Source organism: Corapipo altera, unplaced genomic scaffold, assembly GCF_003945725.1.
Source record: "Corapipo altera isolate COAL_440 unplaced genomic scaffold, ASM394572v1 0, whole genome shotgun sequence".
Lineage (NCBI taxonomy): Eukaryota > Metazoa > Chordata > Aves > Passeriformes > Pipridae > Corapipo > Corapipo altera.
The window spans coordinates 25209503-25221101 of NW_020884872.1; the positions used below are offsets into that span (position 1 = coordinate 25209503).

General features: G+C 53.2%; 1 protein-coding gene across 1 annotated transcript; it reads left to right on the forward strand.

Moving 5' to 3' along the window:
- The first annotated feature begins 6935 nt into the window (after nt 1-6935).
- On the forward strand, nt 6936-10668 carry SOX1 (SRY-box 1). The gene has a single exon (XM_027640145.1). The coding sequence runs from the start codon at nt 7778-7780 to the stop codon at nt 8900-8902; it is 1125 nt and encodes a 374-aa protein (XP_027495946.1). The 5' UTR covers nt 6936-7777; the 3' UTR covers nt 8903-10668.
- Nucleotides 10669-11599: the final 931 nt, after the last annotated feature.

Genomic DNA, 11599 nt, shown 5'->3' on the forward strand with positions numbered 1-11599 from the left:
TGGTTTTGGCTGAATCTCTTTTCAGAAACAGGTGTTTAAACATGATAGCGGCTCCAGTCAATTAACCCATTAAAACCCCGTTTTATCGCATTGATTCCCGCGGGCTGCCATAAAAGGTTATGGTTTGAAAGCCTCTTTGTTAAGGGGGGGAGGGTAGATGGATGGATGGATGGAGGGGTGGATGGAGGGATGAACAGATGAAGAGATGGATAGATGACGGGATGGGGTTAGGAAGGGTGGTTGCAAATTGTTCCCAAACGTACAGTATCAAGCAGGGAGTAAGATGACGAACTACCATTTCTTCCCACCAAGCCGGACTGCACCAGCGTCTTAGCGCGCCCAGTCTCCGCCCGCCGCTCCTGCTCCCGACTCCGCGGAGGGGCAGAGCGGCTGCTGCGGGCCCAGGGGGCTGCCGCCATCCCCTGCCCGCCGTGGGCCGCCCGGTTGCGCAGCCCCTGTGGCAAAAATTGACACATCCACCTCGGGAAAGGGATATGCCCCTCGGGGAGGAGGGGTCCGGTCGGGGGCGGGGGCTGCCTCCCTGCACCAGCGGCGGGCTGGGTCAGGCTGTGGGTGCAGATAAACTGTAGCCTTAGATAGTTGCAAGCGCTGTTATTCCTAAAACAGGACAATCTATGAACAACCTGCCCTCCCTTCCCCACCCCACCCCCCGCCCCAGCACCTTTTTCAGGTTTGCCAATCTTTGATGTAAATTATGTATTTGCTAAAGGCGTCAGTAGCCTTTTTGCTATCCCGCCTTACTTTGACAGCCAGGGAATCCGTGTAACGGGAATGTGAAGTATCAGTCAGCGATCTGCTGAAAAACAGATCTGCGACAAACACCGCTTTTCCAAAGGCAAATAAACACGGCTGCGGCCAAGTAATCGGGATCTCCCGTTGGTGGGAAGGAAACTGGTTTTTTCGCCTCGTGTCTCAAGGGTTCATTATCCGCCTTCCCATGGCCAGAATGCTGCACTGGATGGAGCAAGAGGATCATGTATTTCCTCTGGGTACCTTTAATTTCCAGACCAGCGGTCTGAGATTATTTAGATGTTTCTAGTTTTCCCCTTGTTTGCTGTTTTCTGAAGTAAGCACTGGATGAGCGACCGAAAAGGTTTGAAATCGTGTCAAAGTGATGTTTTAATCTCATGAAAAAGTATATTAAATGAGAAGATGTAATTTGTGGGGGATGTTTCAATGAAAGGAGAGATTGGAGTGGATGATACTTTCACTCTCCTGCGAACCTCGTGTCATGTTTATATTGAAGCCTATGTAGCTAATCTAATTTGCAATAACAGGATGGCCTGCAAGAAATAAGCTTCTACATTATTTCTTTTTTTCCCCCTCTCGTTTATTTTTTATGCAAATTCATTCTGACTTGCCCTGAATGATGCCTTTGCAATTGGGGTATAACTGACGAGGATGCAAACCAGAAATATTACCTTTACGGTGTTCTGAGCGACGTGCCACGGACATAACCAGCCAGGTTACCCTTCTGGAAATGGGATGCCGCACCTGGGCTTGTGAAGCTCTTTTTGCGTGACTGACATTTCAGCAGCACAATTTTAAAGATTAACTTTGTACTAACTTCCCGTGTCATGCTAGTCCGACAGACTCTCCATCCCCATAGTCCTTCCTTTTCCTTTAAAAGTTCACAGTTACAAAACAATACTTTTAAAATATTTTCTTTTTGTTGGAAAATAAAATGTTTGGTAGGTTTTCTTGGGGTTCGTTTTGGATTCTTTTTTTTTTTTTTTTTTTTTTTTTTTTTTTTGTCTAGAAGGCCAATCGATAACTCGATTGTAAAAAGTTAAAGGTGTGGCCATCCACTTAGGTAGAAGCCCCAAACCCTAGGAAAGAGGATAGTGCAAACCCTCTTCTCCCGCGAGGTGCTGTGCCATCTGATCAGCACATATTCCTGGCATGTGCCTTAGTAATAATAATTAAAAAAAAAATCTGAACAGACTTGAAAATTACAACTTTTGTGTAATGTAAAAAAGGTGTATTCAGCTTGTTAATTACAGGGAGTTGTGTCATTGGAGTGTTATCAATGACCCATTTAATTTTACTGTAATTACTGACAAAATAAGACAAGGACAGATCACAATACAGGATATTCCTCTTTCGGAACAATATTGTGCTGGAAGTCGAGCTAATGCGTAGCATAAACAAACATTTTTAGAAAATGCTCCTGCTGGCAAAATTTCGTAAAGTCACGATTCCACTTTTTCTACCGACTCGGAACTCCCATCGGGCGAAGGATCGGGGCCGTTCCAAGGCGAGGGGCAACGCAGTATGTCCTCTCGGGGAGACGAGAGGGGAAGAAAATCTCTGCTGAGGCGCTGACTGACCGTCCCGCCCTCCCACCGAGGTGTGCCGTTCCCTCTGCAGTGTCGGTCGGGGAACTGAACTGGGAGGTGACACTCCCGGCCCACCTGCCCACCAGGACCTGCTGTCGCCCTGGTGCGGCCGCCGGCTACTGCGGAGATCAAACGTGTGGGGAGATCGATACTACTTTTAGGCGCAGAGAAAAGATAAAGCTCATTTTCAAAGCCAGTAGAAATTAGAAGCTAGAAACTAGAAAGGAACGAAAACAGAAAGTCTTGGATAGACAAACTCTTCCGAAAGGGACAATTTATCGACATTGGGGAGGGAGTGGTGATGTAGAATTCTTTTAGAAAAACGGCTCCAGCCCCCCTTCTATCTGGCACAATAAATAAATAAATGGAAGTACCTACACGGAACAGCCGTCTGCCCTCCGGACGCTTTGATTTTGCCCGGAACAGGTTGGCCCTGAGCACACCCTTGTGCTTCGTGTCGCGCCCCGTCCCCGGCACCCGCGCCCCGCAGGGCGGGCGGCTCCGGGCAACCGAGCCTTGCCGGCCCCGGGCGCGGAGGGCAACTGTCTGCTCTCATAACGACTTCAGAAACCTTTCGGCCCCGTCCCGTACCATCCTCAATGGCCCCTGCCATGCCTCCCGACTTTACCCCAGGGCATCCCGCAGGGCAGTTTCTGTGCTGGTGGCCCAGGTTGCCCCCTCCCCTCATGCTCCCAGCGCGGCGGTGAACGACCCTTCGGCTGGGGTGCAGATACAGGGAAAGAGGCCTGGGAGCCAAGCTGACGTCCCCCAGAGCCTCCCCGGGGAGCCGCAGTGTGGTCCCGCGGCGGGGCCGCCACTCGGGTTGCGCTGGTGTCGCGACAGTCCGGGCTGTCTGGGACCGGCGGCCGGGAGCGGGGTGCGCCGAGGCGGCGGCAGGACAGCCCTTACCCTCGTCACGCTTCCAGTTGGTTGGTACGGCTCTCCTGGGCGAAGGGGGGAGACATTTATCGTCAGGGAATTTTAGCCCTTTCCTTCCCCTCCCTTTTCTTTTCCCCCCCTTCCCTTTCATTCATAAACCTGGTGGCTATAGACGCAGCTTGAATATTGACGTCTCTTCCCCCAACTGCTCCACCGTTAACCCAATTACAGAATTCATCAAGAACTGTGTTGAATTATCTCTTTCCATACAGTATCAGCATTAGCCTAATTAAAAGCTATAATGTCTGATATAATGATTAAATCGTTAGCTCTGCTGTAGGGAAGCAATATTTTGTTTTCCCTTCAATTAGAAGCTGATTGAGGTTTTCAGAGCAGGTCAGCTGTGAAATTTGAATTATATGTGTGAGTACCGTTCACAGGGTGAGCCCCTACTCGAAAGCTCCAGAGATTCTCCATACGCTTTTACCCAGCAAGCTGGGAAAAGACAACAAAACACAGAGAGAGCCCGTAGCTGATTTGGACTGGGGTTGTAGGATCGCACGGAACAGCAGTTAACACTGGAAAAGAAAGCGAGACTTTATTCAGGTGCCCTTTTTCCACCATCCCACCTCGACTGGGTAGCAGGTCGTCCACAAGTCTCCTCCGAGGCAGGAAAGGGCTTCCTCTCTCCCCCTTGCGTACCCTTTCTGCTCCCTCATGGTTGCTCGCCTTGGCCCGGGTAACGGCACCCCGGGGGCGAGGGAGCGCTTCGCATTTCATGCGGGCCAGCGGCTTTTGCAGTGAAGTGCCAGAGGAGCTGCAAGCGATCCCCCCACCTCCCCATCCTGCGTTTCAGGCAGGGCTGGCGCGGGATCAGTCAGCATCACTCTTAATAATCTCCCCATAGCATCGCCCCGGCGCGGACTGGCGCTCGCCGGTCCCGACCTGGGGCGAGGGTGCGGGAGGCACGGCGGCAGCCAGTAGACGGCGATCGCCGCCTGCTCCGGGGCGCCCGGCTCGGCCCCGCCGCCCCTTGCCCCCCTCCTCGTCCGCAGCGGCACAGAGAGCACAGCGTCGGCCGGGCCCGCGGCGGGCGACCCCCGCCCCGAGGGGGCGGCCCTCCTGCGGCAGCCGGGAGCGGGGGGAGGCGCGTCCCGCCGCACAGCGCGGAGGTGGGGGGTAGCGGAGGCCGAGGGAGGCACTTGTCAGTGCGGCCGGCCCGCGGGGGGGGCCCCGCCAGCACCTGTCCACTCCGCGGGCTCGGGCGGTGGCCAGGGCTGCGAGCTGACTTTTAGTTCTTCCCGCACTGGGAACAGGACTTTCCCTTTGGCTCCTCTGCAGCGTTAACCCAGCACACACCGCTTCCCCGGGCCGCCTCCACCTATTCCTTTCACCACCCGATCCCTGGTTCTTGGCAACCCACTTTCATCTTGGGGAAAGCCCAAGTACCTCGCATCTCCGGGCACAGCCCCCAGCTGCATCATTCTAGCCCCGTAGACCTCTCTTGGCTTTTCTCTCCTGTCAAATGACACTCGCAAAAGTGCTTGACCTCGTTCCTTGTCCCGCGGACCGGGATCCGCGCTACCTTTACCACGGAAGAAAAGCCCCTGTCTGCCCTCCCGAGCTGGTTTTTGTGTCTCCTCTCCCACTCCCCTCTACCCCCTGTTCAGTCGATACACATCCTCCAGCCGCCGGAGAACTGGGTGCGCCTGGGCCAGAGGCAAGAGGGCTCACGGCAGCAGCATATCCTTGCTCCCCGCTTCCTGTCTGCATTTCACCCCCAAAAAGACCGCGTTCGTGGTAGTTTGGTTGTTTTTAGGAGAGGGAAGGGGCGCTCTGTGTTTATCTGCCGGGAGTGGAAGGAAAGAGAGGTAAACCCCACACGGACAAAAATCCCAGAAGAGGGGCAGCCTCAGGGGCTTCCAGATGAGCGATTGCCCTCGCACCAGAGAAGGGAAGACAGGGTCAGCCTCCTCCACCATTTACTTGCATGTGAGGGAGAGGGAAGCTGATGTGTTTCACCAGTTCCCAGGGATAAGCATATGTTTCCAGGGGACTTCTGGCTTGCAGGATGCAAGGAACTCCTCTGGAAAAGGTTGGCCTACAGAGATTCGACCCATGTATTTATCAGGAGGCCTTTAGGTACCTTAATATCAAATTTCAGGGAGAAATACCACTAAGGCCTTGAGTGGATGGATAATGTGGGAGCCATGTCATTTATCTCGCAGTTTTTACTCCTAATATCTTCATTTGGCCATCCAAGTGGAAACGTGCCTTTCTGCAGAAACGTTCTCTCCCTTCCCCCTCCCCTCCTACCTCAAGCAATTATATTTTAAATACATAATTTAGCAATCACAGCAGCCTCGCTTGTTTTGCCACAGCAGATGTGGTAACTTGAGAAAATATCAGCTGGAGAAACATGTGTCCAATCCTGCACTCCCTCCTGTCCCCTCTTTGAACCCCTAAGGCTGACTAGAAGGGAACAGAATCCTCCCAAAAGCATGCCCATCTGAGCTAAGATCATCACTCAGGTTGAGCTCAAAAGACCCAGAAGCAGGCCAAGCCTTTGGACAGCAGAAATTGAGAGGTGCTTTCCTCTTGCCAGAAAACCCAGATTATCATGATGAGATCACTATTTCTCAACAAGTCATTGAAAATAGGGAAAAAAAAAGTCTAATCGTAGCCCAGCACCTAAGGATGGTGCTTTGTGCATGGTGTGTACTATTACTGCAGAAAACTTCTGGTGGTAATAACAGTAGCTGGGGAAGCTGCAGCATGATTCCAGCCTTGGATGGCCACTAGGGTCAGGAGAATTTAAACTCACAGACCATGAAAAGAGCAAGGATGCATGTGTCCCTTTCTCCACTTGACAAAAGATGATAGGGGCAGCAGTTTATATCTGCGTGGGCATTTGTGTGACAGACTTGCCATTCCTATGGCTGCAATTAAAGATCGCAGCATGAATTTCCACGTGGACCATTTTCTCCTCGCTGTAAAATAACTAAAATCTCACAGGACAGCCAAGGCACAAGGGTAGTCTTTTAATATTTTCAAGGGGGGGAAAAAAAGTCATACACCTGTACTTACTATACATCAATATAACATATTTTTTCATGTATCTTCTTTAGTCGCAGGTGATTTTAAATCCCCTAGGACTAAGTGAATAATGTCTGCATCCAGACTCTGCTTCGTGCCCGGGCCTAGTTTTACCGCTGCCTCGTGCCTGGGAGCAGTTTTAACACCTGGGAGAGACGTCTGAGGGGACTCTGGACAATCTCCAGAACGGACGAAGTCCCGGGGAAAAGGCGGGCTTAGGTGCCGCTCGCACCGGTTCTGTGGCGGGGCGGACAGCCTGGGGCACCTCAGCCCCCCTAAATACCGCTCGACGGTCGTGGCGCTGTCCGGGGGGCGGGCGGGATGGCCGGGTTGGCCGGGATGGCCGGGATGGCCGGGATGGCCGGGTTGGCCGGGATGGCCGGGTTGGCCGGGATGGCCGGGATGGCCGGGATGGCCGGGTTGGCCGGGATGAGGGTGTGTTGTGTCCCCGCCTCGGGGGTGCCCCTCCGCCTGCGCGCCCCCCCGCGCTCGGCGCGCCCCGCCGCACGTCACCGCCCGGCGCGCGCCATATGCAAATCACGGCCCGGCGGCGCACCCCCATTGGCCGCCGGCAGGCGATTTAAGGCGGGCTCGGCGCGCGCCGTATGGCTGCGGCGCCGTTCGCCCGCGCGCCCGGCGGCTCCTCCTCCTTCTCCTCCTTTCCCGGCCCCGTCCCGGCCCCGTCCCGGCCCCTTCCCGGCCCCTTCCCGGCCCGTCCCGCCCGGGCCGCGGGAGGGAGACCACCGCCAGCAAATTACTGTGCCGCCGCGCCCCGGCCGCCGGGCTCGGCGCGTGTTTTGGTTGGGCTTCTTCCCCCACCCCCTCCCTCCCCTGATCCTCCTCCCGCTTTTTTTTTTTTTTTTTTTCAGTTAACGTTTAAATACTTTTTTTTTTTTTCGCCTCCTTTTCGCGTGGCGGTGGGTTCTCCTCTCTTCTGCTCCGTTCACCTGCGATCAGCGGATGCAAGTCACACACGCTCTCTCCCCTCCCTCCCTCTCTCTCTCCAAGTTAGCAGCAAAGAACAAAAAAAAAATAGCTCCGTTAAGGATAAGAGAGGGAGCGGAGGGGTGTGCGCGCGTCTGCCGGGGAGCGCCGGCGAGCGGAGGACACCGCCGACGGCTCCGCACACTCCTCCCGCCGCGCCAAGTGAAGGAGCAAGTTTGCCGTGCACCTGTTTGAGCAGCTCGAACTCCCGTCGCCGCCGAGCCCCGAAAGTGGTTTGCAAAAGGGAGAAAGTTTTTCGCCGGTGGGGTCGCCGATCGCCCTCCTCGCGGTTTTCTTCTCCTCTTTTTTTTTTTTGTTTCCTTTCTTTTTTTTTCCACGGCGGTAGCTACCTAGATACGAACGGGTTTCACCTCGCTCGCTCCCCGTCCGCCCGGGCTCCTCTATGTTTGATTCATTTTTCACGTCTGGCGCCGGTGGAAAATAAAAAAGCTACTTGAATGTACAGCATGATGATGGAGACGGACTTGCACTCCCCCGGCGGAGCCCAGGCCCCCACGAACCTCTCGGGGCAGACCGGAGCGGGAGGCGGCGGAGGAGGCGGCGGCGGCGGCGGCGGGGGGAACAAAGCGAACCAGGACCGGGTCAAGAGACCCATGAACGCCTTCATGGTGTGGTCGCGGGGCCAGCGGCGGAAGATGGCCCAGGAGAACCCCAAAATGCACAACTCGGAGATCAGCAAGCGCTTGGGGGCCGAGTGGAAAGTCATGTCGGAGGCCGAGAAGAGACCGTTCATCGACGAGGCGAAGCGGTTGCGGGCGCTGCACATGAAGGAGCACCCGGATTATAAATACCGGCCCCGGCGGAAGACCAAGACCCTGCTCAAGAAGGACAAGTACTCGCTGGCCGGGGGGCTACTGAGCGCCGGCTCGGCCGCGGGAGGCCCGGCCGGTGTCGGCGTGGGCATGGGCGTCGGCGTCAGCCCGGGCGGTGTTGGGCAGCGGCTGGAGAGCCCCGGCGGCACGGCCAGCGGCGGCTACGCGCACATGAACGGCTGGGCGAACGGCGCCTACCCGGGCTCGGTGGCGGCGGCGGCGGCGGCGGCGGCGATGATGCAGGAGGCGCAGCTCGCCTACAGCCAGCACCCGGGCAGCGGGGGGCACCCGCACCACCCGCACCCCCATCACCCGCACCACCCGCACAACCCGCAGCCCATGCACCGCTACGACATGGGCGCCCTGCAGTACAGCCCCATCTCCAACTCGCAGGGCTACATGAGCGCCTCGCCCTCGGGCTACGGCGCCCTGCCCTACGGCTCCCAGCCCCACCAGAACTCGGCGGCGGCAGCGGCGGCGGCGGCGGCGGCGGCGGCCGCCTCCTCGGGGGCGCTGGGCGCCCTGGGCTCGCTGGTAAAGTCGGAGCCCAGCGTGAGCCCGCCCGTCACTTCGCACTCGCGGGCCCCTTGCCCCGGGGACCTGCGGGAGATGATCAGCATGTACTTACCGGCCGGGGAAGGCGGTGATCCGGCGGCAGCTGCCGCCCAGAGCCGGCTCCACTCCCTGCCCCAGCACTACCAGAGCGCCAGCACGGGGGTGAACGGCACCGTCCCCTTGACGCATATCTGAATCCCCGCCGGCACCGGAGCGGCGGAGGCAGGCTCGGGTGCGAGCACCGGCTCGGCTCTCGGGCCCCGGCCGCGGCCCCGGGCCGTTCCGCTGGACTGCGCGCCCCGCCGCTGCCACCGCACGCTCAGCCCCGGCCGCCCTCCCGCGTCCCGGCCCCGCGCCTCTCCTGCCCCGCTCCCAGGTTCCCCCTCTTATTTTTGCCTCTCGCGCCCCTTCCCTCCCGCCCTTCCCCGCCTCTCTCTCTTTTTTTTTTTTCTTTCTTCCTTCCTTTTTGTACAGAAATGTTTTGATGTTCTTGTAATAATAATAATAAATAATAATAATAATGACGAGAGAGAAAAAAGGTAACGGTTGCTTTACTTACCTTTTTTTTTTTTTTAGAAGGACTAGTTTATGAAACTAGTTTTAAACTGAACTTCCGTGTTTTATCGAGACTTTTTGTACAGTATTTATCATTCACCCAAGAGGCGTAGTGCGTTTATTTGCAAAAGAAGAGAAAGAGAAAATAAGGGAGGAAAAAAGGAGAAAGGGGGGGAAACGATGGTGAAAAGACAAAAAAATACCAACAAAAAGTTGTAGGCGATGCCAACTTTTATACCGCGTGGAACTGCTACGATTTCAGTCACGGATCGCTTCTTGTGAAGGCTTTTTATTGACTAATTAACTCGAAGTTGATGAGGAAACAGTTCTCATTTATTACTCATGTACTAAAGCAAATCCAAAAGAACAATTAAAAAGTTTTTTGTAGATATTCTCGCGGTTTTGTTGGGTTGGGGTTTTTTTGTTACTTGTTTGTTTATTTATAAAACTTTTGTTTTTCTTTTAGAAGCTACATTTTTTTTCCTGAGGTTTGTAAAATTTTATTGTATCTGGATATTTTTGTTTGTTTGTTTTCTCTTCGGTTTTGTTTTCTTTTTGTATCATTTCTTGTAAATGCATTGTGAAATAATTTTTAGTTAGGCATTATGAAGGAATTCAGATTTTGTACATAGTTTACTAAAAAGCTTTTCTGCTAAACAGAAATCCGAAGGATGCGTCCTTTTTTTTTTTTTTTTTTGAGTTAAATAAATTTCAAAGCGGAAAAAGTCACCTGGTTTTTAAAAACAAACAAACAAACAAAAATTTCCTGGAGAACTTAGTAGTGTTTACCATGGTAAACCCAGAAATACAGCGGGTAAACCTAAATTTTGGGGAGGAAGTTTTAAACAGCAGCGGCAAACAGAATGAAGTGCAATCTGCAGTAAATATCGATGTTCTCTAACCTGTGTAAACCGGGAGGGATGAAGGTAGATTTATTTTAATACTCGTTCCCTACTGCAAGGGAAAGCCTCTTACTGCGTTACTCTTCCAGCCGTGAACATTTATTTTGTGGACTTTATGGCTGGACTGGTGGTCTAAACCTTGCCGGGGCAGTAACTTTCCCCCTGGGGGTAATCGGGTGCTGCCCACCCCTGCTCGCCTCGGGTCCCCACTCGGCCGGGAGTTCCCCCCGGCCCAGGGGGGGCACCTACTTCCCTGGGAATCGAGAAGGCACCGGTCAGCGCGGCACTTCCCCTCTAATTAACACCTTGAAAAGAGAAAGAGCTTAGTTTTGCTCGTCTCGAAAAGAAAAGCGACCTCTAAACCTCAAGCCCGAAAAGCAGCCCCGTCCCTCCGGAGCATCCCGGGGAGCGAGCGGGGAACGGAGGGGTCACACGTTTCTTTCCCCTCCGACGTCCCCCCTTCCCCCCCCTCAATTTTCAGCGACTGGTGCTAAAGCTGTCGAGCAAAACGATGCATGTCAGTTCGTTGCAGAATGTTGTTCAGTGCTTTGAAATTTAATTTTTTTTCTAGCTGTCGGTCGATACTTTTCGATATGTTAGAATTAAAAGTTTGCTGTAAACTTCTGTAGCAAATGAATTTTTAAAATAGTTATAACTACTTAAACAAAAGGAAACAAAATTAACTTCCGTGACTGTCATGTCGGCGGCAGCAGGCTGTAGGACTTTTTAAATTATCTTTTAGCGCTGGCGAATAAATACTTCGTCCATAACGAGTGCGGAAGTTTTAGTTGGTTAATGAGGAGCGGTTTTGGTCCCTGTTAGAGATTGCACTTCTTCTATAATGCTTACATGTCAATTGACATATATAACTCTTCCGAGTTATGTTGATAATTTTGTATAAATCACTTATGCTTTAAACTGAACACAGAATTTTCATGGAAGGTGTCTGTTGATTTCAACCGAAAATAAGCCCCACACATTTTTTTTTCAACTATTTGAGCCTTTATCACAGCGAGGTGTGTGCGGGTTCAGTCGACAGGCGACTTTTGGAAATATTCAGCCTCCGAACAGAGCGCACAGAAAGCAGGAAACTGTGAGAAAACTTCCCTGGCGTCGGTTACCTCCAGCCAAACACAGTCCTAGATGTAATTTAAAATATTATTAGCCGTACCTTTAGATATGCAGATTAGGCTGGCTACCTGTTGAACTGTCTCTTGAAATGTGTTTTCCTTCATGTGCATACTACGTACTCGTAAATATCTATACACACTGTAGATAGCATCATGACCAAAGAGGAGTGTGTGTGTGTGTGTGTGTGTGTACATATGCACATGCAGACACATATACATCTGATGCAACCCTGTTACGTGTCTTTTCTTTAAGGGTCATAGCTATTGAAAATCACATTTGCTGACTATGCAGAATAGAAAAATCC

Coding starts and splice junctions, on each gene's coding strand:
- SOX1 (XM_027640145.1), top strand. CDS start 7,778: ATGTACAGCATGATGATGGAGACGGACTTGCACTCCCCCGGCGGAGCC.